The 26,207-nt window shown below is 41.7% G+C and overlaps 2 protein-coding genes across 11 annotated transcripts in view; one reads left to right on the plus strand and one right to left on the minus strand.

The window, feature by feature from the left end:
• Positions 1 to 185: 185 nt before the first annotated feature.
• TRIM15 (tripartite motif containing 15) lies at positions 186 to 15,425 on the minus strand. The gene is given in 8 exon segments (XM_020974194.2): positions 186 to 703; positions 2,481 to 2,513; positions 2,949 to 3,064; positions 9,539 to 9,561; positions 10,686 to 10,721; positions 10,723 to 10,917; positions 14,140 to 14,235; positions 15,036 to 15,425. Coding segments are annotated over 8 exon segments (1,407 nt in total).
• The window catches only part of LOC110199379 (tripartite motif-containing protein 10-like), a 36,690-nt gene continuing 11,285 nt past the window's right edge, over positions 803 to 26,207 (plus strand). The window contains exons 1-5 of one of the 10 annotated variants that reach the window (XM_020974178.2): positions 15,081 to 15,170; positions 15,259 to 15,324; positions 15,673 to 15,766; positions 19,959 to 19,992; positions 21,266 to 21,759. In XM_020974178.2, the coding sequence (XP_020829837.1) occupies positions 21,334 to 21,759 (426 nt within the window). In that variant the 5' untranslated portion in view covers positions 15,081 to 15,170; positions 15,259 to 15,324; positions 15,673 to 15,766; positions 19,959 to 19,992; positions 21,266 to 21,333. The other 9 variants (XM_020974179.2, XM_078155515.1, XM_078155516.1 and 6 more) reach the window with 9 other exon arrangements.

Raw genomic sequence — 26,207 nt, forward strand, 5'->3', positions numbered from 1 at the left:
ATTATATAAAAGTTAGGAGGTTAACTTGGCTTCAGCATTGCAAGTGAAACACTCTTGGAACAATTTCTATAAATGTAGATATTTGACTAGAAGTGAGCTGAAAAGGGAGGGAGTTGAAGTCTGCTCCATATTAGAACCTAGTGAATGCAGGAGTCCGGGAAGCAGAAGTGGGGAGATCATCTCCTTTAGGGTTTCAGAGTGAGTCGGGAGCCCTTCTTCCAAATAGCAAAGAAAGGAAAGATTTTGCCTGAGAAGGAGGCAGGAAATGCGAAGATCGTGGTCTGGGTCTCAGCGTCGGAGAGTGTCACGTATCCCCCATTGTAGTCTAGGGTCACCCGAACCCTGTGGGGAATTTCACTCAATGGTAGATCGGTACCTGGGGAGGTACTGGCCCAGCACTGGTGATAGGAGAAAATCACAGCCCAGATGCCTTCCTCAGTGCTCAGGCCCAGCTCCCCTTTTCTCTTCATGTCTTCTCGGGCCACACCCACAGTACAACCACCTCCATCACCCAGCACCACCTCGATTTCCCAGGAATGTTTTCCCGAAGAGAAACCTTGAGCACCCAATACAGCAGGTAGCCTGTCAAAACGCTGGGGATTCTCTGGCAGGTTTTGCTTCTGTCTGGTGTATCTCACTGACTTTCTGTCCTCGGAGAGCATCAGGCTCCAGCTAGCGGTCTGGGGATCCAGAGTGACACCTGCTACAGAGAGAGGGCAGCAGAATATTAAAGCCTGATCTTAATCTAGACCAGTGATTTTCTTTCAGCTCCTGATGGATCCAGGATCATTCTCCTATCGCGACATCTCTCGGATCTGCTCCATTCCTTCCTCGACAGCTTGGTGCGGGGTCTTATCTCGCCTCAAGCCTGGACTACTGCAGTGTCCTCCTGGTAAGTCTCTTTGCCTCACCTTTCCCTACTCCAGTTCATCCTCTGCTCAGTTGTCAAATCGATCCTCCTAAAATGAAAGTCTGACCATGTGCCTCCCTGTTCAGTCAGCTCTAACAGCTGGCTCCCTATTGCACCCAGGAGCAAATATAAAATCCCATGTTTGGCTTTTAAAGCCCTTCTTAACTGGTCTGTTCCTGTCTTTCCAGTCTTCTTATACCTCTGCACCCTACCCTGTGCTCTGTGACCCAGCCTCCTGGCTTCTTCCTCACACAAGACACGCACATCTCCTGACTTGGGCCATTTTCACTGGCTGTCCCTCATGGCTGGTACTCTCTCCATTCTCATGTCTAGCTCTTGGCTTGTCTGACTTCTTTGAGTTTCGACTAATACCTGACCTTCTACAAGAAGATTTCCCTCCACTTCCTTAGTCTTCTTGCCTTATCCTGTATATATCTTGTTTGTATGTAGTTGTTTGCATGATGTCTCTCCAAGGCGCTGTGAGCTCCTTGAGATCAGAGACTATTTTTGCTTTTTCTTGTATCTTCAGTACTTAGCATTGTGCCTGGCACATAGAAGGCACTTAATAAATGCATCTTGCCTTGATTTGACTTGACTTGACGGCAGAAGTGGTGATGCTATCAACAAAAGCATTTAATAAGCATTCGATTTTGGAGCTGAACACTCCTTAGAAAAGGGCATGGAAATCAGGAGTAAGGAGACTGGATTCAAATCTCGGCTCTGACTCTTTGCACTGCCATGGCTAAGTCGCTTAACCTCTGCTGAGTTTCATTGCCTTCATCTATAAGATGGATAATCACAGGGTTGTTGGGAGGAAAGCACTTTGTAAATTTCAGGTTGTGTGTAAATATGAGTTGTGATTATTATCTTTCTTGTCTTACAGATAAGTTCATAGAGGCCCAGAGAGGGCAAGTTACTTAAGGTCCCACAGCAAGTTAGTGGCAGCATAGAATTATAGGACTTATAGTTGGAAGAGATCACTGAGATTATCTAGCCCAACATCCATTTCCCTCTTTTATTGTACAGTTTTCAAGGAAACTGAGACCAAGAGCTGTAGGGGAAATCAGTTAGTCAAGCAATCAGTCAAAATGCATTTATTAAATAAATTATATTTATTATTATGTATTACCATGTGGTAAGCACTTGCTATGAAGTCAGAGGACCTGGGTTCAAATCCTGTCTCTGATGTTACCTATGTGACCTTGGGCAAAGCCCTTAACGTCCCAAAGCCCGAGATGCCTCATCTGTAAAATGAAGAGTTGGACTAGATGGCCTTTGAGGATTCCCCAGTAGCTCAAGATCTATGATCCTGTGGTAAAGGGACTTGCCCAAGGTCACATAGGTTATCAGTAGCAGAACCAACACTCAGACAAAACCAGGTTTTCTGATTTCTGAGTCCGGTGTTTTGCCTTCTATATTATGCTGGTATCATCAAACAGAAGGTAAAGAACAAATTTGGTGGGAGGGGGTGGAATGGCTGCAAGTCAGATAATTAAGAATTGAACATAAGGTTGTGGTAACGAGCTTTACCCAACTTTTCCCTTCCACCCTGTCACCTCCATATGTCTACCTGTATTGGTCTCCAGATGAAGCAGCAGATTTTCTAGGGAAGAGGAGAAATAGAGAGATGAGATTGGATCCAGTCTAGTGCATCACTCAGGTAGCCCCTCTGTACTGAGGGCCTATTGTGGACAGAACTCTTTCTGTCCTGGGCACTGTGGGGAAATCAAGAGGGATGAAAAGCTCTTGGTTTAATGGAAGAGAAAAGTTCCTTCTTTTCAGGAAATTCCTAGTCTAATGAGGAGGGGGAGACCTAGCACCTGCTCTTAGTGAGCAGGGTTGGAAGGTTAGGAGATTATGGAATAAATAGAATGATTGGCATATAATGGGGTCAATTAGGGAAGGCTTTCTGGAAGACTGGAGTTTTAAACCAGGTTCTAAAGGCAGAGGGGGGCAAGGGGTTTGGTGGAGAGGAGGGGGTCTTGAATTCTGTCGGGCAGGTGGAATCTGGAAAAGCTACATTTCCCTTATTCTTTACCTGAGAATTTCCCCATCATCTCCGGGAGAACACATATTTTTTGGTGGAGGTCACGGATCCTTCTCACCAGGCCAGGAGAAATAGGTTCTGGACTGATATATGTCCCCTTCTCATACCTGCAGACACAGTTTACTAGTAAATTATTAAGCCCACTGAAAGATCACGGTGATATAAACCCTGATTGTTTGTTCTGATTTTTCTTCTTTTTTTTGGTCTTGTGTTTAAAAGGAGCATTTGTTATATGGAATGGCTCTCTAGGAAGAAGGAGAGGAAGGTTGCCTGTGATGATTTAAAAACAAAATACATCAATAAAATGTATTAAAAATAAGATAAAATCGAAAGTGGAAAATGGGAGAGGTCCCACAGGATTGGAGAAGGGAAAATGTCTCAGTTTTCAAAAGAGCAGAGAGAATGGAGTCTGCATAGGCTATAGAGCAAGCTTGACTTCAGGCTTCATTTCAGCCAAAATGGTTGTTGAACGTCAAGAAAAGGAATTGCATGACTTTGCCAAAAACAGATTTATCTTGGATTAACATCATTTCTTTTTTGTCAGGAATATTAATTTACTAAGTCAAGAGAGTATTGTAGATATAGTTAGATTGTAGCTACTTAGATTGTAGCAAAGCATTTGATAATCATTTATGTTAATCTTGTAGTAAAGATGGGGAAAATGTGGATGAAATAATTGGGTTGCTTTGGAACTGGTTGAATGGCTAGAAACAAAAGTAGTCATTAGTGGTTTGAAGTAGAAATATCAATAAAGAAAACAAAGCTGCAAAGAGAAGCTGTTCTAAACCAAGTATGTACAGAAGAGGCAGGTCATGGAGGCAACGCAGTTTCGAGGATATTGGGATGTCAGTTCTTAATATGTCTAAAAGAGAGGAGGCTTGCAAAAAGTTTCCAAAAATTTCAGACCTTATTATTAGCAAAAGAAGATGAACTAGATTATATTAATAACTACTGGCCTACTTTCTTATTTCTCCTAAATTTTTATGAGAATATCATACACAGGCATTGAGGGCATCCTTGACGAAGGTGTGAGAAACAAGCAAGCCGTTTTTGCAAATGAGATTTATAAGATCAGTTTTAGAGCTGGAAGGGGCCTTAGAGATCTCATTGAGCCTAACCCTTTCATTTACAGATGAGGAAACTGAATCCCAGAAAGGAGTACTAACTTGCCAGAGGTGACCCAGGCAGTAAGTGACAGAACTGAGATTTAAATCCAGGCCCTTTGACTCTAGATCCATTACTCTTTCTAGTGTACCATGCTGTCACTCTACAGTAGACCATACCTTTGCAGTCACATGATTGAAAGGCATAGCAAACACACGATTCCACCTTGCTTATTGATAGCTTACTAATAGAGTATTTTGTACTCTATTGAGGACAGTGCCACCTTAAAGACTTTCTTCTCCAATAAGCATTTCCCACACTTGTAGTATGTTACTCCTTGAAAGATGTAACAACAAAGATAACTTTATTCAGAGTCCCTCTGATTATTGATGTCGGGTGAGACATGAAATGGATGGATGTATGCTTGCCACAGTTTTTTGTTACCGTCATGACATGTGCACAATCTAAATCAGAAAGGGCTTCCTTTTAGATAGTGAGTTTCTCTAGATGTTCCTATATTCATGTGATATTTGCTGACTACATCTCCTAAGTGAGGTATTTCCTACATAAATGCTCAAAAGAGTCCTTTATAACTATCCACACTGAAAGAACCAAGTGGATGAACAATGCCAATTTCATAGATTGTCTGATATAAAATAAGGATGACACTAAGTGTGTCAGCCTTAGAAAGACACTAAACATGAACAGTGAGCCTGGACCCAGAGTTGGATAGGAAGAGGAGAAAAGCAACTTGGATTGCCTGTGGGAAATTGTGCAATGATTTTAATGGCCTCGAGCTTCTCTCTGTAATAAAGGCATGTCTTTTAAAAAATAACGTTATTATCCCCGTGCTATTCTGAGTCATGGAATACTACAGTCTTTGAAGAATTAAAGTTGAGAGTCATCTCATTAGAAACACTTGGTGGGTGTGAGTGGGCTGCAGCATATCACCAGTTCAGAATTGTTGGAGGCAAGTGGCATAAAGGCAGTCATCAGAGAGATACATGATTGGAAAAGAAGCTGGGGCAGTTCTATGGTAAGAGCAAGTGTTAACCAGTATACCACTTATGCTGCAGGAGTATCAATGTCAAGAGAACTCCAGGGAGACTCTTAGATGGATCCCATGTGAAGATTTTACAGTAGGATCAATCAAACTTTTCATCACTAAGCCTGCTCGATTCTAGGCACTGTTTTAGCAACTGGGGATATAAATCCAAAAATGAGGCAGTCCTTGCCCTCAGGGAGTATATATTCTATTTGGAAGATACAACACATATCAAGTAGCGGTGGCCAAGAAGGGAACTTTGGTCTAGGCAGTCATAGGGATTGTGAGCATAGAACCACAGAGCAAATTGTCCAGCCATTTCCGAGACTTGCACAGGATTAGAGGGGACGTCTACACCATTAGTGAGAACACCCAAATTGATGAGGTCACTGATCCATCACGATATCAGTAAGTTAACATAATAGGAGGTCTCCGGTGGAGTACCCCTGAGGATCTATGGTTGGCCTTGTACTATTTAATGTTTTTATGAGAACTTGGATAAAGGCACAGACATTATACTTACAAATTTGCAGATGGCTCAAAGCTAGAAGGGATAATTAGATGTTTTGATGACAATCAATATTTGAAAAGATCTGACTATAACAAGATGAAATTTAATAAAGATAAATGGAAAACCCTATACCTGGGCTCAAAAAATTGACTTTGATTATTTCTGTGAAAGATAAGAGAGGCATGGCTCACCAGCAATTCATCTGATAAATATCTGGTAGTTTTAATGTATTTCAAGCTCAATAAGTTAATAGCATGAAGCAGTAAGCAAGAAAGTTAATGCAATTTTAGGCTGAATTAAGAGATGCACAATATCTAGGAATAAGAAAGGAAACTTCTCTCGTGTGGGGTGGGGAGGGTGGGAGGGAGACAGTTCCAGACTTAAAATGTAACAAAACAATAAATTTTTAAAGAGAAGAAAACATTAAAAAAAAAAAAGGAATAAGGAAGGAACAGTCCATTTGTTTTCTGCTTTGTTCAGAACATATCGGCAGTACTGTGTTTAGTTCTAGATGCCACATTTTTGGGAGGACATTGATAAATTGGAGAGCATTTGGGGGGGGCAATTAGGCTACTGAAGAGTCTCAAGGCCATGTCATATGAGGGCTTTTTGAAGGAACTGGGGGTGCTTAGACTGAAGGAGAAAGGCTTTATGAGGACATGATGACTCAAGTATTTGAAGGGCTGTCATAGAAGAAGAATTAGATTCATTTAGCTTGGTCTGCAAGGGCAGAAGTAGGTATAATGTGGGGAAGCTGCAAAAAAAAGCACACTTAGGTTTATCTAAGGAAAAACTTCCTAACAGAGCTCCCCCAAAATGGAGCGGGCTGCTTTGGGAGGGAGTAGCCTCCTTCTCATTAGGGTCTTCAAGCCCCCATTGAATGATCACTTGTTGAGTATGTTGTAGGGGGGATTCTTTTTCATGTATGATTTGGACTAGATGGTCATTGTGATCACTTCTAACTCTTAAGATTCTGCGATTTTGTGAAAATAGATAACTGTTAAAGCAGGAGCGATTCTAATTAGACATAAGGAAGAGCTTCCTGGTGTTACGACTACTGATGATGATAGCATGTTTAGATTTGCAATGCACTTTCCTCATGACAGTCTTGTGAATGTATGATTTTTTTTCCCTTTTACGATGAGGAAACTAAAGGTCAGAGAGGTAAAGTGATTTGCCTGTGGTCACACAGCTAGTAAGTGATGGAACAGGTACTTGAATTTAAGACTTGTGATTCTAAGTCCAGTGTTATTACCCAAGATCGGGGTGAAATGGGGTGATTTAAGTGATGGTGTTAAGCCTCTCCCACCTCTGTTGTCATCTCCTACTGTTGGCTGAGAGAATATAGTGCTATTCAGTGACCTGAATAATCCTGAAAAGACATCCTTTTCTGTCCATCGGGTAAGAAAGAATGTAGATGGGGTAGGGGTGGTGTGGGGAGGTAGGGAGATGGAGGGAAATAACAAGGGTGTGGATGAGAATCTATAGAGATCAACATCCCAACTTACAAAAGGCCTATTTACGAGACTCCTGTGTATGTGAACAGCTGGCTCATTGTACTGGTAGTCACCGCTCCCCAACCCCATCTTAATGAGCGCCTTATATGGGCATGGGTCTTTCTAAGCACAGCAGGGAGATCCAGAGAGAGGAAAAGCTAGAATTCCTATTCTATTGTGGAAGTGGGGAGCTGGGGATAAATTGGAGTGACTGGTATGATTCCCAGTTAGGTGGAATAGGTCAGGAAAGGCTTCTTAAAGGACACCTTGGAAAACTGAGGTGGGTTCCCCACAGATCCCCAGAGACTACATATTCACTAAATCCTATGTACGTTAGGATCCACACTGGAAGAATTGGACCTGTTTCCAATTTAGCTTGTATATAGCTTGTTTTACGTAGTTATTTGCATATTGTCCTTCTCCATTAGATTTGGAATACAACTAGTTGGTCAGTTAGAAAGATTGTGTGTGTGTATCAGTTTGCCACGGGGGCATTTGACACCATAACCGTGTTTGTTACTGTAGGGGTGTGCATATGTATAAAAGAATATGTGAGACAGCATACGCATGTCAGGGGCCTTGAGACTTCATGACACTGGTCACTGCAGGGGTGTATGTGTAGAAAACAATATGTGTGTTCTTGAGGAGACAGACTTTCTTTTACCTTTTTTGGTATCCCCAGCACTTAGCACAGTGCCTGACACATAACAGATGATCAATAAATATTTATTGATTGAAAGCAGCCACGTTGTACCAGAATGAGAAATAAATTTTAAGCTTTATTGTCTGGAGGTAAACCGTGGTCTCACTACTTACTTCTGGGTGACCTTAGGCAAGTCACGTATACTTTCTGTGACTTAGTCTCCTCATTTCACATGTTGTTATGGAACTCTAATGAAATAATATGTATTTTGCTGTATGTTATGAATGGTTCATGTTGCTAAAGGGAAAGACATAGTCACTTCACTTACCTATGAAGTAAAGAAAAGGGGGAGGTAGATGAGTTCTGGTGTTCCAGAGTTCCTTTCACTCTGTCTAACACAGAAAGCTTTCCTCCATAGAAACAACTACATACATAGAAATTAGATACCTGGGGAAGTCCACAAAAAATCTGATTGTAGCTTAAAATTTTTTTTTGGAGCAGATTTATGATTTCAGTGGCATAGAGAACTCCTGATAAGGAAATGTCCGCTACCAGTGCAGATCACCATCTGCTCACAAATTAGATTGTCAGAAGCTTAGTATGCTGAAAGATTAAGTGAATTGGCCAGGTTCATGCAGCCACTATGTTCCAGAAGCAGTACTTGCTTTGAACTGAGGTATTCCTTACTCATGGCTGGTTCTCCATCCTCACTGACACTCTTTCTTGTGGCTTAATTATTGTACTAGTAATAATATGGTGTAGTACAGAGATGTCAAACTCAGCCCACACACCTGCCAAACCAGATTAAAACACAATTGTTTAACAAAATAAATGAAAATGCAATACAATACAATGTAATGCTAATTTATGGTTTTCTAAATCGATATGTGGCCTGCAGGAATCCATTTTTATTTGAGTTTGACAGCACTGGTATAATGGATGGTTACTGGACTCGAGTCAGCAAGACCTGGGTTCAAATTTTGCTTCAGATATTTACTGTGTGACTCGGAGCAAGTCACTTTACCTCTCTGTGCCTCAGTTTTCTCAACTTTAAAATGAAGGAGTTGTATGACTTAATGTCCTCTAAGATTCTGGAATCTTCAGCTCTTAGTCCATGACCATATGACTTCTTTGGGTTGTCCTAGAAACCTAACCACTTGTTGATGTGGGGAAATGTGTTTGAATGCCAAACAACAGACTCTGGAATACAACTAGTTGGTCAGTTAAGAAGACTGTATGTGTGTGTTTGTGTGTGTATATGAGTTTGCAAGAGTGTTTGCCATTGTATAGAAAAGAATGTGTGAGAGCATATGCATGTTAATGGGCTTGAGATTTAATGAGGTTATGTCAGTGCAGGGGTGTATGTGTGGAAGACAATATGTGTGTTTGAGACCCTGCAAGGCTTGAATTCAGAAGACCTGGGTCCTGGTATTAGCTTGAACACTACATACTACATACATACATACAATACTACATACTACATCCATATGAAGAATGTTTGACAGAGTCCCCTGCAATTGTAAGGCAGTCACATACCTGTTTTGAACTTAATTATAAGTATTGTTCTCATTTATAAAATGGGATGACAATACTTGTTACCTACCTCACAAGGTTTTTTGTGATGAAACCCCTTTTAAAACTTTAAGATGCTCTATAAGTATGTTCTATGACTATGAGAATGTCAATATGTCAGTATGTCTGTGTGGATGCTAGTGTAGGTTTGTATTTATGCAAGGCTCAGTGCTAGCTTGAGGGAAGGAGGACTGAGGAAGGAGGACTTACCTGTTCAGGGTCATTCTGACATCCTAGAAAAAAATAAAATAAGAACATGTACTCAGTGTCCCTCCTCCTCAGGAGCTCCCATCCACCTTAAACACTGCCTGTTGTCTCCTTCCAAATCCACCTGCAAATCCTTTTCTTCAGGGAAACATAAAATCATAGAATCTGGAAATTGAAAGGGACTTAAGATACCATATAATCTAACCGCCTCATTTTATGAAAGAGGACAGTGAAGTTCAGATTAGGGGAAATTCACTTTCAGGTCACACTGAAAGCAAGCTAATGGCAGGGCTAGGACTAAAGCTGGCATTCAGTGTAGTAAAGGGTAGGGAAGGCTGGAGCCAGCTTGGACCAGCACCTGGGAGCCATTTGTTAGATTTTTGGTGTGAGCATTTACACTTTGGAAATTGGCAAACATTAAAAATCATAACTTGATTTATTGTTTTGTTGATTTCTAGACTTAGGAAAATGTTAATAATGCAGATTAAACTTTAAAGTGTGTTATGCAGACTTTTTTTTTCTCCTGGAGAGCAGGTCCTTTCTACAATAACATATTGCCTCAACCCTAATTTTAATACCACCCTTCTTTAATTTATGTCCATTTATCCATTTGCACTTATTTCATGTTTTCTATACTTTATACATGTTCCTTGGCCATGTGTCATGTCTTCATCAATCTGGGAACTCGCTGAAGGCAGGAACAAGTTATTAGGACATTGAATCATATATTTAGAGCTGGAAGAGACCAGAAAGACCATTGAGTCCAACTCTTTTTTATAGACAGAGAGACTGAGGCACAGAGAGGTTACATGACTTCCCCAAAATCACACAACTAATAAGTGTCTGAGGCAGAATTCAGATTCACATCTTTCAGACTTCAAGTTCGGTGCTCTATCTGTACATGTTCTGGATCTGCTACTAACTCACTGTGTGACCTCTTTAATCTAGTTCTCAGTTTTCTTTTCTGTAAAACAAGAGCCCTAGACTAAATGATCTAGGAGCTTCCTTCCATTTCTGATAGTCTATGATTATTTCCTTCCTATCAGCAAATCCTTGTTCCAAATGCTTAGGGAAGGCTCTGTCCAAAGTGCTGATAGATCGACTGATCTGCATTCTTATTTAGGTGGATAAGAGAGGAAGTATTGCTTACCTTTAGGAGCTCACTTGCTGGCTGTTGGCACTTCCCCCTCTAACTCCTTTATGTGAGTGCCAAGATGGGCGATCTCTTCAGAGATCTTGGCAATGTAATGATCTCTCTCCTTCCAGATTGCTTTTTCTAGTTTCCCCAGCTGATCCAGGAGAAGGCGCTGTTGCTCCTCAAGTACTTGCTGCAACTGTTCAAATGCCCCTTCCACCTGCTGCTTCTTGGATTCAATCTGGGTCTGCAGTGGAAAGACAGGGAATAGGGGAGGAGGGCCATGTCGTTGGGAAAAGCATTGAGGGGAGTCATAAACACTCACACCCCATATCCCAGAAAGGTTTGTCTTTGGGAGTGGAAGAGAATGATATAAGGTAATCATTCCAAGACTGATTCTCCAAAGCACTAACTCACGTGTGGCTCCAAGAAGCTGTAGCGTGCACAGAAGCTACACCCTGGTAAAAACTATCTCAGCAGATGGCCTAAACCAGGTTGAAGGTAATCGACAGGTCTCAAACCCATCGGTGAGGTAGGGGGGAGTCTGTCCCAAGCAAGTGAAGATTCCCCCCAGTGGAGTAGGACGATGAGAACTATTTGTTCTAATGGCCGTGAAGGTGGCTGAAGCAGGCTCTGTGGAGTGCTTAGAGCTTGGTCAGGCATTGAAGATGGCAAGGTCATCCACTGCATCCTGGGCCATTGCCAATCATCTTGACTTTTGTCTTGCCACTTTGCCTTCGACGACTGTGGAAGAGAGATTGAGGCTGAATACTTTGAGCAACTTTGCCTCACTTAAATCCAGTTCACACACAAGTCAAGACGTCACCCATGATGTCATCGGTTCTCTTTGTGAAAGAAGGATGAGGGGGCAGCTAAGGTGGTGTGGATAGAGCACTGGCCCTGGAGTGAGGAGGACCTGAGTTCAAATCCGGCCTCAGACACTTGACGCTAGCTGTGTGACCCTGGGCAAGTCACTTAACCTCTATTGCCTCACAAAAAAACAACCAAACAAAAAAAAACAAACAAAAGAAGGATGAACAACAGCCAAGTGTGTATACTATAACGGTAGGATATACTGAAGTTAGATCCCAGGAAGGACTTGCTAATTAATGGTCAGGAATTGGCATCATCTGCTCATCTACTCTAGAAATCTTTGAAGGTTCTTAGGAACCTTTGCAATTTTAATGGTTCTTTTGGATTTTTAATAGTTGTATAAGTATAATCTATTAATGTCCAGATATACTGGGATGATTCTCTCCATTTCACAGTTGAGGAAACTGAAGTCAAGTGATTTACCCAAGATCATAGTTTGTTACAGACAAACTGTGAGAATGAGAAGGGGACAAACATTTATGAAGTGCCTACATGGGCCAGGCACTGTACTGAGTGCTTCACAGATACTATGTTATTTGATCCTTACACCAGCTCTTTGAGGCAAGTCCTGCTAGTACTCATTTTACAGGTGAGGAAATGGAGGCAGACAGAGATTAAGTGACTTGCCCAGGTCACACACGCACACACATCTGAGGGCAGATTTGAATTTAAGTCTTCTTGACTCCAGGTACAGTGTTTTATCCACTGTGTGACTTAACGGACTGCTGTTACATTGACCGAGTAGGCCATCTGCCCTTAAATATAGATGAAGTAGGTGGCTACCTACATACTGTAATATGAAGAATGCTTAGCATGATCTGTTTTGCCAAAGAATTTTCTCTTGACCTCAGAAACTTTTATACCTGATATTCTACTGTAAGTGGATAATTTCTTTTAATTTGGAAACCTCTTCAAGTCTTTTTTTTTTTTTTGGTGAGGTAGTAGTGGTTAAGTGACTTGCCCGTGGTCACACAGCTAGTGTCAAGTGTCTGAAGCTGGATTTGAACTCAGATCCTCCTGACTGTAAGGCTGGAGCTCTATCCACTGTGCCACCTAGCTGCCCCCCCCAATCCACTTCAAGTCTTTAAAGAAAATCTTTCAATCTTTGAACAACCCATAGGGTTTAGACATGATTTAAGGAATGGAAGAAACTCCCTGTGGAAAGTTACTGTGGCAGTGCAGATCAGCAGCTCATCTGCAACTTACGTGTTATCTTAATGACTATAGTTAATATTTATTTAGCACTTACTATATGCTAAGCACTTAAAAATTATCTCGTTTGATCCTCACAACAACCCTGGGAGGTAGGTACTGTTTTCTCCATTTTACAGTTGAGGAAACTAAGGCAGACAGAGGTTAAGTGACTTGTCTAGGGTCATACAGCTAGTCTGAGGCAGGGTTTGAACTCAGGTCTTCCTGACCCCAGGCATAGCACTTTATCCACTGCATCACTTAGCTTCATGGAGGACAGAAATGTACGAGAGATGCCTGGAGTACAGAAAAGTTATTTGTCCATGGTCATACAACTAATATGTATCAGAAGCAGAGCTTGAATCCAGAACTTGCTGACAGTAAGGTTAGCTTTCTATCAACTATACCACACCACCTGTCAAAAGTCCCTTATTAGAATACTAATAATACCCTAAGACATAGACAGCAGAGGACAGAGGCCCAAATGACAAAAGACTTGGGGCTTGGAAGAGTAGATATCATTCACATTTTACCAATGAGGAAAAAAAGTTCAGAGAGATTGAGTGACCTACCGATGGTAAACACGTTAACAACTATCAAAGCTGGACTTTGAACCCAGGTGCCTTGATTCCAAATCCATGGAATAGACTTCCTGAATATTATGCCAGAGACCTTTCCACTAGACTATTTTTCCAGGATGACATTTCCCTGGCCTCATCTAAATCAATTGGTTTAGTTAGATTATGAGATTAAAAGTCAGGAGACCTGGGTTTGAATCGCAAATCTGCTACTTATTAGATCTGTGGCCATGGACAAGTAACTCTCCCATTCTAGGCCTTGATTTCCTCATATGTAAAATGAGGAGGTTGGACCAAATGGTCTCTGAGTTCCTTCCTAGCCTTAAATCCTGTGATCCTCTCACTTTATTTCTCAGGACATCACTTTCCTTCTCATAAAATGAGAGTTAGACTAGATGGTCATAAATACCCCTTCCAGCTCAAATCCTCAATTTTAAGGGGAAAGGGAATTTGTGGGAAAGCCAGGTGATGTTTCTGAGCATGAAGAATAAGGCAATGGAAATGATAAATTTTCAGTCCCCCTTCTTAGTATTGTAATAATAATAACAATAGCTGACATTTATATAATGCTTTAAAATTTAGGAAGCACATCATTTGAGCTTTACATCATCCCTGTGAGGCAGATATTATTCCTGTTTTACAAATGAGGAAAGTGAAGTTTGAAGAAATTAAGTGATATACCTGTAGTTACACAGCTAATAAGAGGCAGAGGTGGGATCTGAAGGTCATCCTGACTTCAGGATCAGTACACTACCAGAAAACAGATGTCCTTAAAGTTTGTAAGGGCAGCCTCCAAGAGGAACAGCTGTCTGGCAATACTTCCTTACCAATAGCACCTGGAGCTTCTGGTCTTCCCGACATTTCATGCCCTCTATTTCTTCTTTCTCTACTCGAAGGACCTCTAATCTACTCCGGAGTCGTTCCTGGTGGAAGGAAGGAAGTAGAGGCGTTCTTGAATTAGTGGTAACTCTTGTGTGTCTGATAGGTGTGGTGGGATAATCTCCTCAAAGCAAATGGTGAATGAAAATTTTTAGAAGACCTGGGGTCAAGTATGAAGTCTGCTACCTAGTATTCTGTGACCTTGGGAAGATACTTTCTCTGTATCAGTTTTCCGCTCTGCAAAATGAGGGGACTGAACTAATCTCTAAGATTCCTTCCAACTTTAACTTTTATGAATCTATGGATTCCTCTCTCCCAAATAAGTGCAGCCATTTCATGCTATCTTCACTGTCTATGGGGTGTTATAAAATCATCAGTTAAAGAGCTGGAAACTTGAGAGCTTCTGTCAATCAGATTGGATGATTTATTCATTTATGTACATAGGCTTTCCCCCCAGTCCCTTTGCTCCCTCTTCTCCACTCTACCCCACACTCCTGTCTCACTCTTTTTGCCCTCTGGGAAATTTCTATTCTGAAGAAGGCTCTCTAAATTCTTCCTCCAAGGTGCCAGAAGTTAGTAATTGTGGTTCCCCTATTTGACTGTCAGCTTCCTATGGGAGAGGAGTGTCTCCCTCTATTTTCTCTCCTATATATTGCCTGTCTCATCTGACTGGGAGCTCCTTCAGTCTGGGGAAAGTGTCCCTTTCCTCTGGATTCCTCCCATCACCTGTACCTAGGGCAAGACTCTGCTCTGCCTCACTGACTGTGAAAATGGGAGCCTCTGGGGTTGACCTAAAACTAGCAAACCACCCGTACCCAACCTGGGATAATAGAGAGCTTCCTACCCTGTAGGGTTGAATGGCTTCATCCAGGAGTACCACAGCATGAGCCTGGTGATTGGAACTCTCCCGGCAGAGCACGCAAAGGAACTCCCCATCATTCTCACAGAAGAAGTAAATTTTCTCACCGTGCTCATCACAGTGAGTCTCTCCTATCTTACCCAAGATCTTAATGTTCTCTGTGGCCCAGACCCGGGGCTGGAGGACCTCTGGCTGCCTCTTCTTGCAGATTGGACACAGCCTAGAGGGATGGGCACCCATTGGTGAGGGTGGCGTGAGGCAGGATCTACAGAAGGTATGTCCACAGGGGGAGGTCACTGGGTCCTCAGGGGGGCCAGTACAGATGGGGCAGTGTACCCCTTTATGGTTTGTTTGCAGGGAGGGGGTTGAGGGCATCACGGTGTATCCCAGCTTGAGCTCCTCTGGGGATCTGCGACCTTTTCGACAAACTGCCTCTCTCCTCAGTTGACCTTTAAATAAGTCAGTGAAGGAAAGGAATAGGAAGAGGGCTGAGCCTCTGTTTCTTCATCTGTAAAATGAGGGGGTTGGTCTAGAGATGATGTTCCTTCCAGCTCTAAGTTCTATGATCCTACACATATCTGGAAAGAAAACTCAGTCCTTCCACTCTTCCCTATACCCCCAGCCTCCAACAGTCAGCTGAGAAGGTTCAAACTCCAGGGAATCAATCATTCTTTACCCAGCATTCCCCAGGTTCCAGAACTGAAAGCCTTTGCCAAGTGAGTCAAGCTCTCATTAAGGTTTTATTGTAAGGTCTTCCTGAGGGATGGGGAGGGGAAGGCGATGAGAGATGCAAGAGAGAAGTAGTTTTCTGGAATGCCTCACCCTGGCTGGTGTGTGTGTGCTGGGGGATGGGGAGTGCAGTAAGGGAGGAGATCTAAGGGAGGACAGGAAACAGGAGGAGAGACTTTTTGTTAAATAAACTGGTGAGAGGCCATAAACTTAAGGCAGCAGGGAGTGCCCAGGACTGCAAAGTCCAAGAGATGGTGATTTGCTTCCGGCATTGGGGGAGGGCCTTACTGTAGCTCATTACAAATTGGGAAAGTGTAGGGAGAGATCACCAGCCCTTCTAATGTACTCCTTTCTCCCCTCATCTGCTGCTCAAATTCCCTTCCTTTACCTCCTACTTTTCTTTTCTTCATTCTCTTCCCTGCATTCCATGTCTCTTCCCCCACCCCTACAGTTTCTGCAACACTAAGGCTACTATTTACCACTGTAGAGATTTATTAAAATTTTTTTCTTTGTCTTTTTTTTGAGAACAAAATTTTCAACACAATTCTAAAAGGCCAGATAAGTTACTGTTATACTGTCGTGTGTATCAGTCTTTAAATTTTGTTGCTTATTGCTGAAATGAAATTATGAAATTGTCATTATACATAGTATATGTTAGCATTGGACTGAATAGTCATTATGGCTGTTCAGTTATCAGAGAAATGGAAGCTGAGGATGTGAGGGGCAGCTAGGTGGCACAGTGGATAGAACCCCAGCCTTGGAATCAGGAGGACCCAAGTTCAAATGTGACCTCAGACACTTGATACTTACTAGCTGTGTGACCCTGGACAAGTCACTTAACCTCATTTGCCCAACTAAAATGCAAAAAAAAAAAAAAAGAGAGATGTGACCCTCATTGAGGACTGTTGGTTTTATATGTAAAATTGACTACTTTGGCCTCCAGTGCCTGAATTCCAGGTATGTTACATTTTCAACCCTTCTCCACGGCTCTCCAATACTCTTAGGAGGCTGAAGAGTTTCTTGTCTGGATTTGGATCATTTGGGTCAAGCCTTTACTGCTTGTATTCTCCCAATTTGGGGGATCCAGTTCCCCAGTTCCATTTAACCACTTAACAGTCAGATTAGCTTTTACAAAGGAATATGAACTTCAAAAATATATCAAGAACATAAAATGTCCTCCCCTGCCAATACCTCAGAGTAGTGGAACTGTTTTTTGTCTTTTTTTTTGTATCCCCAGCATTTAGCACAGTGCCTGGAATATAGTAGGTGCTTAATAAATGTTTGTTGACTGACTGACTGACTGAGGGAACATACTCCTCTCTCCACCACTAAGAGATTGAAGCCTCTGAGGAAGGAAGAGGGATTAGGTTCACAGTTTAACTTTATTCCCAGCTTACTTCCCTGAACCTTGACTTCTCAGTTTGGTTGTAATGGGACTTTAAAGTACCCATAGCTTAAACTCCTGGGTGTGTGATTCTGTTCCCTGTACTTCAAATTAAAGAGGACATATGAAATAAGACCCACACCCAAAGCCCATTTCTTGCAGCCACAGGGCCTTAGAAATTAGAGGAGGGGGAAGGTGGCCTTTCCCTCCATCCAGCTTACTACATGGAGAGAGAGAGAGAGAGAGAAAGACAGATAGAGAGAGAGACACAGAGAAAGAGAGAGAGATTGATAATGAGACTGTCATAGAACAGTTGTGTTCTACGGGGATATAGAGTAGCCGGTGGAACGAGGCTACTCCGATTCAAGTGGTAGGCCAATGGAGGATGTCTCCTCCCAGAAGGAGGTTCCTGATGTCTTCATCTTAGGTCATCGGACATGTGTGAAAGACTCATTGTGGAATATTGCATGTCTGTTCCCTTCCAATTCCCTCATCAAGGATAACCCCAAAGCGCATGTAAATTATTCTTATAAAATTTTTACATAGGCAAGAAAATTGGTATATAAATCCGCAGTTATTGGTTCTAGTAGGAGAGATAACAGAAATAGGGGAATGGTAGCCAAGGAAAGGGGTTTTTGGCTGGGGAATCACAGGAATGGTGAGTGGAGCTGAAGGACAGCCCATTGTCATGTTCTTTCCAGAAACAATGGTAGTATTGATTTGTTTGCAGTTTCCAGAAGTCAAAGAGAGAGCAGGAGGAGTATGGCAGGGCGGATAGCAAGGTAACTCAGGATGTCTGGGATGAATGGATGTGAAACATATTCTGAGGCTGGTTTTAATCTTTTCAAATTAAAAAAACAAAAAAACCCAGACAACCTTGGTTTGAATCCTATCTCCAACACTTAGTAGCCATTGGACTTATTGCAAGTCACCTTACTTCTCTGACCCTTGGTTTCCTCATTTGTAAAGGATAAATGCTGGGTTTTAGATTAAGAGCTGAGAGAAACAATAGAGGTCATTTAGTCCAACTGCTTCATTTTACAGATAAATTTTAGAGAAGATAAGCCTCTGTGTAGGCATGTAACTGCTGTTCCAAAGTCCAGTGATAGAGATGAATGCTCTGCTTTGTGTGAGGGGTGGGATGGAGTTCATAAGAGTCTAGGGAGTTCAGTTCAAGGCCAGCCCCTCTTTGGGACTCATCAAGCTTCAAGTCACTTTAGGCACTTCTGATTTTGAGCTTCAAGAAAGAAGATGGAAGAGGCCAATCCCATTTCAGTTTACTGAAGGAAAACACTCTGGGAAAACATAAAAGGAGCTGGCAGTATCTCTATTCCCAGTTTGCTATAATAGAAACTTCAGAGGGCTTCCCCTTGGGTGAGATCAAGGACCATCTCTCTTGGTTGAGCTGAATAATCTTGCATCCAATAGGAATGCTCCTTCACTCTGTATTGTCTCTATTTATATTGTTCATCCACTCTATATTGTATAGATCCTCCTATGTGTACCTTCTCTAGTTTCTATTTTAAATAAATCAATCTATGATTTAGATAAATGGTTTTTTTGTTATTTGTTACATGTGTTCATTGTAGAACCAAGCCTTGGATATAGAGCTTGGGGTTCCGTTTCCCCGCCAAATGACAAAGTGATCAAAAGTTGAATCAAATCTAATCATATCCACTAGATGAATAATGTGAAGGGAATTGTGATTTTCATATTAATTGATATGATATGTGTAACGAATATACTAATAATTCAGATTTTTCAGAATTGCCTCTTCTGGCTTGCAAGTCAGAAATTTATAGTGCAGCTTGAAATGATCCATCAGACCCTTGACAGTGCTCTCACAGTCACTGCATTCTTGTGCCTGTGTACCTTAAGTGAAGTGAATCAAAGACTGCAGAACTTGTTCCCATCACAAGACTCTGGTCCTGTGACCCACCAAGTAGCGACCCCCAAGGATGTGAAACAATGCTGTTCCCACAGAACTCCAGAATACCTGATTTTGGGCTTGTCATGGGAAACAGTTTTGGGCCCTGAGAAACAATTCTTTGTAATCCACCTCCCCTTTGTGATTTATGTATATAATCTCTGCCTTCACTACAGCAAGGTGGAATTCTGATCAGGAGAATTCTCAATTTGCAGATCTGTTCCTCATAATGAAATTAATTAATTAAAATGCTACCGGATTGGCACTTTGTCTCTGGCCTGCTGTTTTGTCATTCCTGAGTTAGAGACTGGCTCAGTAAAAATCCTGTTAACATTAATATTTAAAGGAACAGATGAATATACTTCTAGCCCAGTATCTCCTTTCTCTGAGGACAGCAGAGTGGTGGCCTCCAGCCCCAACCTCCTGCTTCCTGTCATGGTAGGAATGAAAGTCTCCCTTGGAGAAGAGTGGGGAAGAAGAGGTATAGCTGTGTATTCTGCCTCCCTAGGTCTCACTGTAGGCAGGCCCCTCTCTATATAAGTGGGACTTATTCTCACTGAAGATAGTAAATGGCAGAATTAACATTTGAACAAACAGTCCTCCTATCTTATCACACTTTATCCTTATATTTATTACCTGCCTTGAAGAGAGTTATTGTAAGGAAAACATTTTTTAAACCTTAACGTGTTGTACAAAAGTCAACACCTAGGAAGACCGTGTCTGAAGAAATGATGATAATGCCATATCGGTCTGAATGCAAGTTGTATTCTCCCTCAAATCTGGCAGGTAGGAGATCTAAGTGCAGCCTAAAATTGTTTTTTTTTCCCAGCAAATAAATACTTCTCTTTTTGTTTTTTTTTTTCCCCAGATAAATCTCATTTGGGGGCATGGCTTATATTCAGGTATGGCAAATTTTGATAACAATACCCTGATAATAATTATTTACATTTATATGGCATTTTATGGCAGAGATTCTTACCCTAGGGACCATGAATCTATCTTTTTTTTTTCAATTTTAATACCTGTATTAAAATATTATTAGTTTCTCTTGTAATCTATGTATTTAATTTTATCCATTTAAGAGCATTATTCCAAGAAAGGGTCCATTGGCCTCACCAGACTGCCAAAAAGGCCCATGATACAAAAAAGGTTAAGAACATCTGATTTGTAGGTATAAATCTATTATCCTATTTGATCCTCACTTAATGTTGTAATGTAGGTAATTACAGTGATTTTTCACTCACATTTTACATATGAGGAAATTGAGACTCAGCAGGGTTAAACAAATTGCCCATGCTCACTTAGCTAATAAGTGGCCAAGTCTTCCAACTCCACTGTCTTCCCTCTCCTACTCAAATCATCTCACTTTCCTTTCTCCTGTTCCAAGCACTGTTTGTGCTACTTGGCCCCATTCCCCACCTCATTTCCCATCCTAATTTGCTTGACCTTGGAGCATAAAGGGAACCCGGAGCGAGTATAATCCCTTGAAAACACCAGGGACCAGTTTCCCTATCAGAACTCTTTCACACCCCTCCCAAACAGCTGTCAGTAGCCTGAGGCAGTTGATAGAACCTATCTCCCTGGAGACATCTGGCCCCCTGATGGGGGCTGGGGTTGGGAGAGGTCAGGTTTGTCATTGCCCCCATGTGACCCAGGGCTCTCTCCTCTCCTATTGCCCCACCTACTTAGGAGGAGACACTGTTTTTTGCAGTGGATTATCTAGTTACCTTGCTGAGTTGAATTTGGGTTTAGCCTCTCCAGTCATGGTTGTACAGACTGACAGAGGGGGTGGGGAGCACCAAACCATGGAGCCCAAAGCAGAGAGCTGTTAAGGTCAGCATCCCTGGAATCTCTGCAAGTCTCTCTTCTACCATTCCACCTTATCGGTTGTTGACTGGTATGGCATATTGGCTTGGGTTGGAGAAGGGGACAAAGAAACCTGGAGTCCTGAGGCTACTTCTGTGTATGACTGCATATGTGCTCTGGGGTAAATAAGGTTATATGTGACTGTGTTGAAATTTATATGTGGCTATGTATGTAAATGTGTTTGTGCATATCAGTTTTCACATATAAATGTGTATTTGAGTATGTGTTTGTCTAAATGTGTTTTTGACTGTGTACCTATCTGAGTGTATGTGTTTGTCCCCTCCTTGCCTCTCCTTATTCCTATCCCAGACAGTCAAACAGAAAAAGGGGAGACAAAGGACTAGCCCTGAGGACAGCAAGGGGTTATTGAGACCACTATGGCCTCAGCTACTTCCCTGACCATCCTGGAAGATGAAGTCAATTGCCCCATCTGCCAAGGCACCCTGAGAGAGCCTGTTACCATCGACTGTGGCCACAACTTCTGTAGGGGATGCCTTGCTCGCTACTGTGAAATCCCTGGTTCTGATCCTGGTGAGCAGCCCATCTGTCCACTCTGCAAGGATCCCTTCCATCCTGAGGGACTGCGTCCTAACTGGCAGCTGGCTAGTGTTGTGGAAAACATCGAGAAGCTGAAGTTGGCACCTTCTCCAGGCTTGGGAGAGGACCTCTGTGAGGAACATGAGGAAAAAATTTACTTCTTCTGTGAGGATGATGAAAAGCAGCTGTGTGTGAAGTGCCGGGAAGCCCTGGAGCACAGGACTCATACTGTGCGTTTCCTAGAGGATGCAGCAGATCCCTACAGGGTAAGAAAGATGGGGGAGAGGTGTTACCATGTCCCCAACTCCCCAGGCCCAGATCTCTTCTCTTCAAGTAAATAACCCTGGGACTAGAGATAGACAATATCTAGTGGGTATGGTGGATACAGTCATCTCTCAGTTATCTGCTTTGTGGATTATCTATAATGATCTAGGGCCACTTTTCCTACCTTCTCTATCCCCCCATCTCCCCATCCATTTGGATGCTAAGCTCCCAGAAGAAGAACTGGTCATGGAGTATGGTGATTATATGTGTCAGTGTTTACGTGAATGAGTGTTTGTTAGGTGTATATTTCAGCATATGTGTTATTGTATATATTTCTCTGAGTATACAGCTGAGTACAGAAGTGTAAGTGTATGAGTTTGAGGTTGAGTAAATATATTTTTGTTGAGTAATATTCATAGTACTTAAGGTTTGTATTATCCTCAATGGTTACAAAACATTTTTACATTCATTATCATTATTATGTGGAGGCAGCAATGTCTTAATGAAGATTTTTGGGATTCCCGCCGGAGTCAGAAGACCTGGATTCATGTCCTGGCTTTGTTACTTACTGTGTGGCCTGGCAAGTAACTTAACCTCTTGGCCTTGATTCTTCATCTGTAAAATGAGGCAGTTGGGTAAGATGGTCTGTAAGTTCACTTTTCTAATTCTCAGCCTATGATCCTATGGTCTCATTTGATTTTTCTAACTGCTGAGGATTATTATCCTTATTTTAGAGATGAAGAAATTGAGGGTCAGATGGATTGAGTGAATCCTACAAGTTCACACAGCTAGCATGGCCGAGCCAGGATTCAAACCCAGGTCTTTTGATTCTGAGTTTATTCCTTTTTCATTACAACATACCCATAGGATCATAGATTCCTTCATTTTACAGATGAGAAAATTGAGGCCCAAGTGCTTTGCCAAAAGTCATACAGATCTGGTAATTGAATTTAGGTACTCAGTCTTCAAATCCATTGCTCTTTCCACTCTACCACTCCAAATAATTTTTTTTCTGATGTGTATATGTGTGTGTGTGTGTGCGTGTGTGCGTGCGTGCATGTGTGTGTGTGTATGTGTATGTTTTTGTGTCTGTGCGTGTATGTATTTGTGACTTCCTGTTAATGAGAGTGGGAGGGATGTCTTTGGAGACTACAAGAATACCTGCTGTTGAGAGAATTCCTGCTCAGGGAAGGATTGAACTAAATAATCCCTGGGGTCCTTTCTAGTTCTGAGATTCCATAATCCTATATCTCTGACTGTCTTCTAAAGTCAAATGAATTTTTCTCCAAATTATTTATTTTAAAAATATTATCAGTGTTTTTCCTGTTCCTGATCATGGATTTTTGAGAGTTAGCTTTCTATTTTTTGGAAAAGGATTTAGAGATTATCTAGTCGAGCCTCCTCATTGTACAGAGGAGGAAACTGAGGCCCAGAGAAGCCACATGATTTGCCCAAAGTCACAGAGCTAGTTAGGGGTCGAGACAACAAGAGCAGTGTGTTCTCTGGACTCCCATTCTAGTATTCTTTTCACTATGCTATTTTGCTTTATTAGGGTCTGTTCCCTTGGGATTTCCAGGAGGGATGTCAGGCACTCCTGGAGAGACCAGGGGAAATACCTGGAGAGCTGGTGAGTCCTAATAAGACCAAAGCAAATAAGCCAAGGGTGGGGATGTATGTCCTGTCAAAAAAAAAAAAGGTGGAAAGAAAGTAGATGTTTATTTATTTTTTTTGGTAGATGTTTATTTTTCAGGAAAGATGGTTAGGGTTATATGATAAGATTATATCAATCATGGTAAATATAATGCATATTAACAGAATGGGAGGGAGGAGAGAGATTTGAGGCTTTTTAAAAAAAATCTTTTCATATCTTTAAACATTTATACTACCCAGTTCCTATCACTAAGATAAAAGCATGATTCATTGATGGTATAGGTTATTTGATCTTAGTTTTTAAAAGGCTGAATATAAATTCAACTCTCTGGTACATATCTATTAGTGTGTAGTTGAGGATATTGGTAAGAAATGGCCTTTGAACCTAAATACCTAATATTGTGAATTTTTGGGGTTGTCAGGGGGAAGGATCAAGACCTGTGATTTCATTGGTGTAGGGAACCCTCACTACTATTGCAATTATTCTGCAACATTCTTAGAGAGTCTCTGGGTCACTGGGAGATAAATTCACTTGATGAGAGTCACATGGCTAGAATGTATTTGAGGCAGGGCTTGAACCCAGGTCTTCTGACTCTGAGTAGAGGTCTGCTCTCTATTCACTACTCCACACTGTTTCTCTACACTATAATATCCCATGCAAATATCGTATCATGAATGTCTGACTGTGGATTTCCCTGCTCAAGAATCCTCCATGGCTCTCTATTGCTCCAGGATAAAATAAAATTTACTTAGCTTGGCATTCTAAGTAACTCACATTCTGGGGTCAACTTTCCAGGCTTATTTCACATTATCCCCTTTTTGAACTCTCAATTCTAGTCAAACTAACAACCTACTTGCTTGCTGTTCCATCTCTCACCCTCTGTGCCTTTGTATAGGCTGTGCCCCATGCCTGAAATTCCCTCTTTTCTCACCTCCATCTTTTAGAATGCCTAGCTTCATTTCTTACTCCTTGAATCATTTGTGTATGCTTTTTTATCCTAATAAGATTGAAGGCAGGGACTATTTTTGTCTTTGTTTTTGTATCCTCAGTGTATCCACTGGTGTCTTGCACATGGTAGTAAATCAATAAATGTTTGTTATATAGCATTGGATTGTACTGGAAACACTGCCTTTAAAGGGACAAGAGGTATGGGAAATGTAATGACCATACATGACTGAGGACCAAGCCAGAGGAAAATGGGCCTAAGCTTCAGTGTGATGGATTCAGGCTGGCCTTTAGGACAGGTTCCCCAATAGGGTAGGATGCAAAGAACAGACAGAGGCAAAGGAGGAGAGGGTCATCCAATGAGGGGGAGTCCAGGAAAGATAGTGACAAAGATCTGAGGAAAACTGGGCAAGTGATTTGGGATCTGAGGGAAGGAGACTTGAGAAAAGGAACCCAGAGTCTGAACGTCCTCTGCAAAACTTTGGAAATTTCATATTTTGAATCCAATGGAATGTGAATCCAGGCCCTCCTGGGAACTGTTTAATTTTTGTCTTTGTTTCCCCAGATGCTTTAATGATTTTTGAGTTGAATGGGAATAGATGACTGAGAATGTTGACAGAATCTCCTTGTCTGGGTATATTTAAATAAATGATCAATCAATTAATAAGTGTTTATTAAGTACCCACTGTGTGCTAGGGGCAGCTGGGTGGCTCAGTAGATAGAGTGCTGGGCCTAGAGTCAGGAAGACTTGAGTTCAAATACAGCCTCAGATACTTATTAGCTGTGTGACCTTGGGCAAGTCACTTAGCCTGTGTTTGCCCTAATCCACTGGAGAAGGAAATGGCAAACCATTCTAGTATTTTGGCCAAGAAAACCCCACAGACAGTATTTGTGTGCTATGGTCCATGATGTCATGAAGAGTTGGACATAACAGAGTGACTGGACAACAACAACATATGCTAGGCCCTGGGAATACAAACAGAAAAACAAAAAAAAGTCCTTGTCCTCAAGGAACTTACAATCTAGTTGCGAGAGATAGTACATATATATTATGTATAAAACTATATATAGTTATATATCATGAGTATAACTATATATGGTTTTATATATAATGTATGTTGTGTATAATATATGGGGGGGATGTGCAGAGAGAGAGAGAGAGAATTATGTACAAAATAGATACAAAATCATTTTGAGGGGAGGGCACTAGCTACTGGGGACATCAGGAAAGGCCTCATGTGAAAATGATGGCTAAGTGAAGCCTTGAAGGCAGCTGGGCATTCTATAAGATTGAGGCAAAGAGAAAAGCATTCCAGGCATGGAGACCAGCCAATGCTAAGACCAGAGAGGGACATCGTATGTATGAAGAACAGCAAAAAGGCCAATTTGACTGGATTGCAGTAGTTGCTGGGAGGAGTAATGTGCCATAAGGCTGGAAAAGTAGTTTAGGGCTATGTTGTCAGGGGCTTTAGATGTCAGACAGAGGAACTTATATTTGATGTCTGAGGTAAATGGAAGCCACTAGAATCTATTAAATGTGGGAGCAACATGGTAAGAACTATGATTTAGGAATGTCACTTGGGCAACCGTGCAGAGTTTGGACTAGAGAGGAGAGAGATTGAAGGCAGGGCTTCCAATGAGGAATCTCGTATAATAAATAGCCTAGGTGGGAGGTGATAAGAATCTGAAGTAGCGCAGTTACTGTGTGTATGCGTGGAGAGAAGAGGGCAAACATGAGAGGTGTTGGGGAGTTGGAAATGACAAGATTCGGCAACTGATTTTATGTGTGGTATGAGTGTTAATGAGGAATCGGGGATGACGTTGAGATTGTGGATGTAAGTGACCGGAAGAATG

The sequence above is a fragment of the Phascolarctos cinereus genome, unplaced genomic scaffold, assembly GCF_003287225.1.
Source record: "Phascolarctos cinereus isolate Bilbo 61053 unplaced genomic scaffold, phaCin_HiC Scaffold_5;HRSCAF=322, whole genome shotgun sequence".
Taxonomy (NCBI): domain Eukaryota; kingdom Metazoa; phylum Chordata; class Mammalia; order Diprotodontia; family Phascolarctidae; genus Phascolarctos; species Phascolarctos cinereus.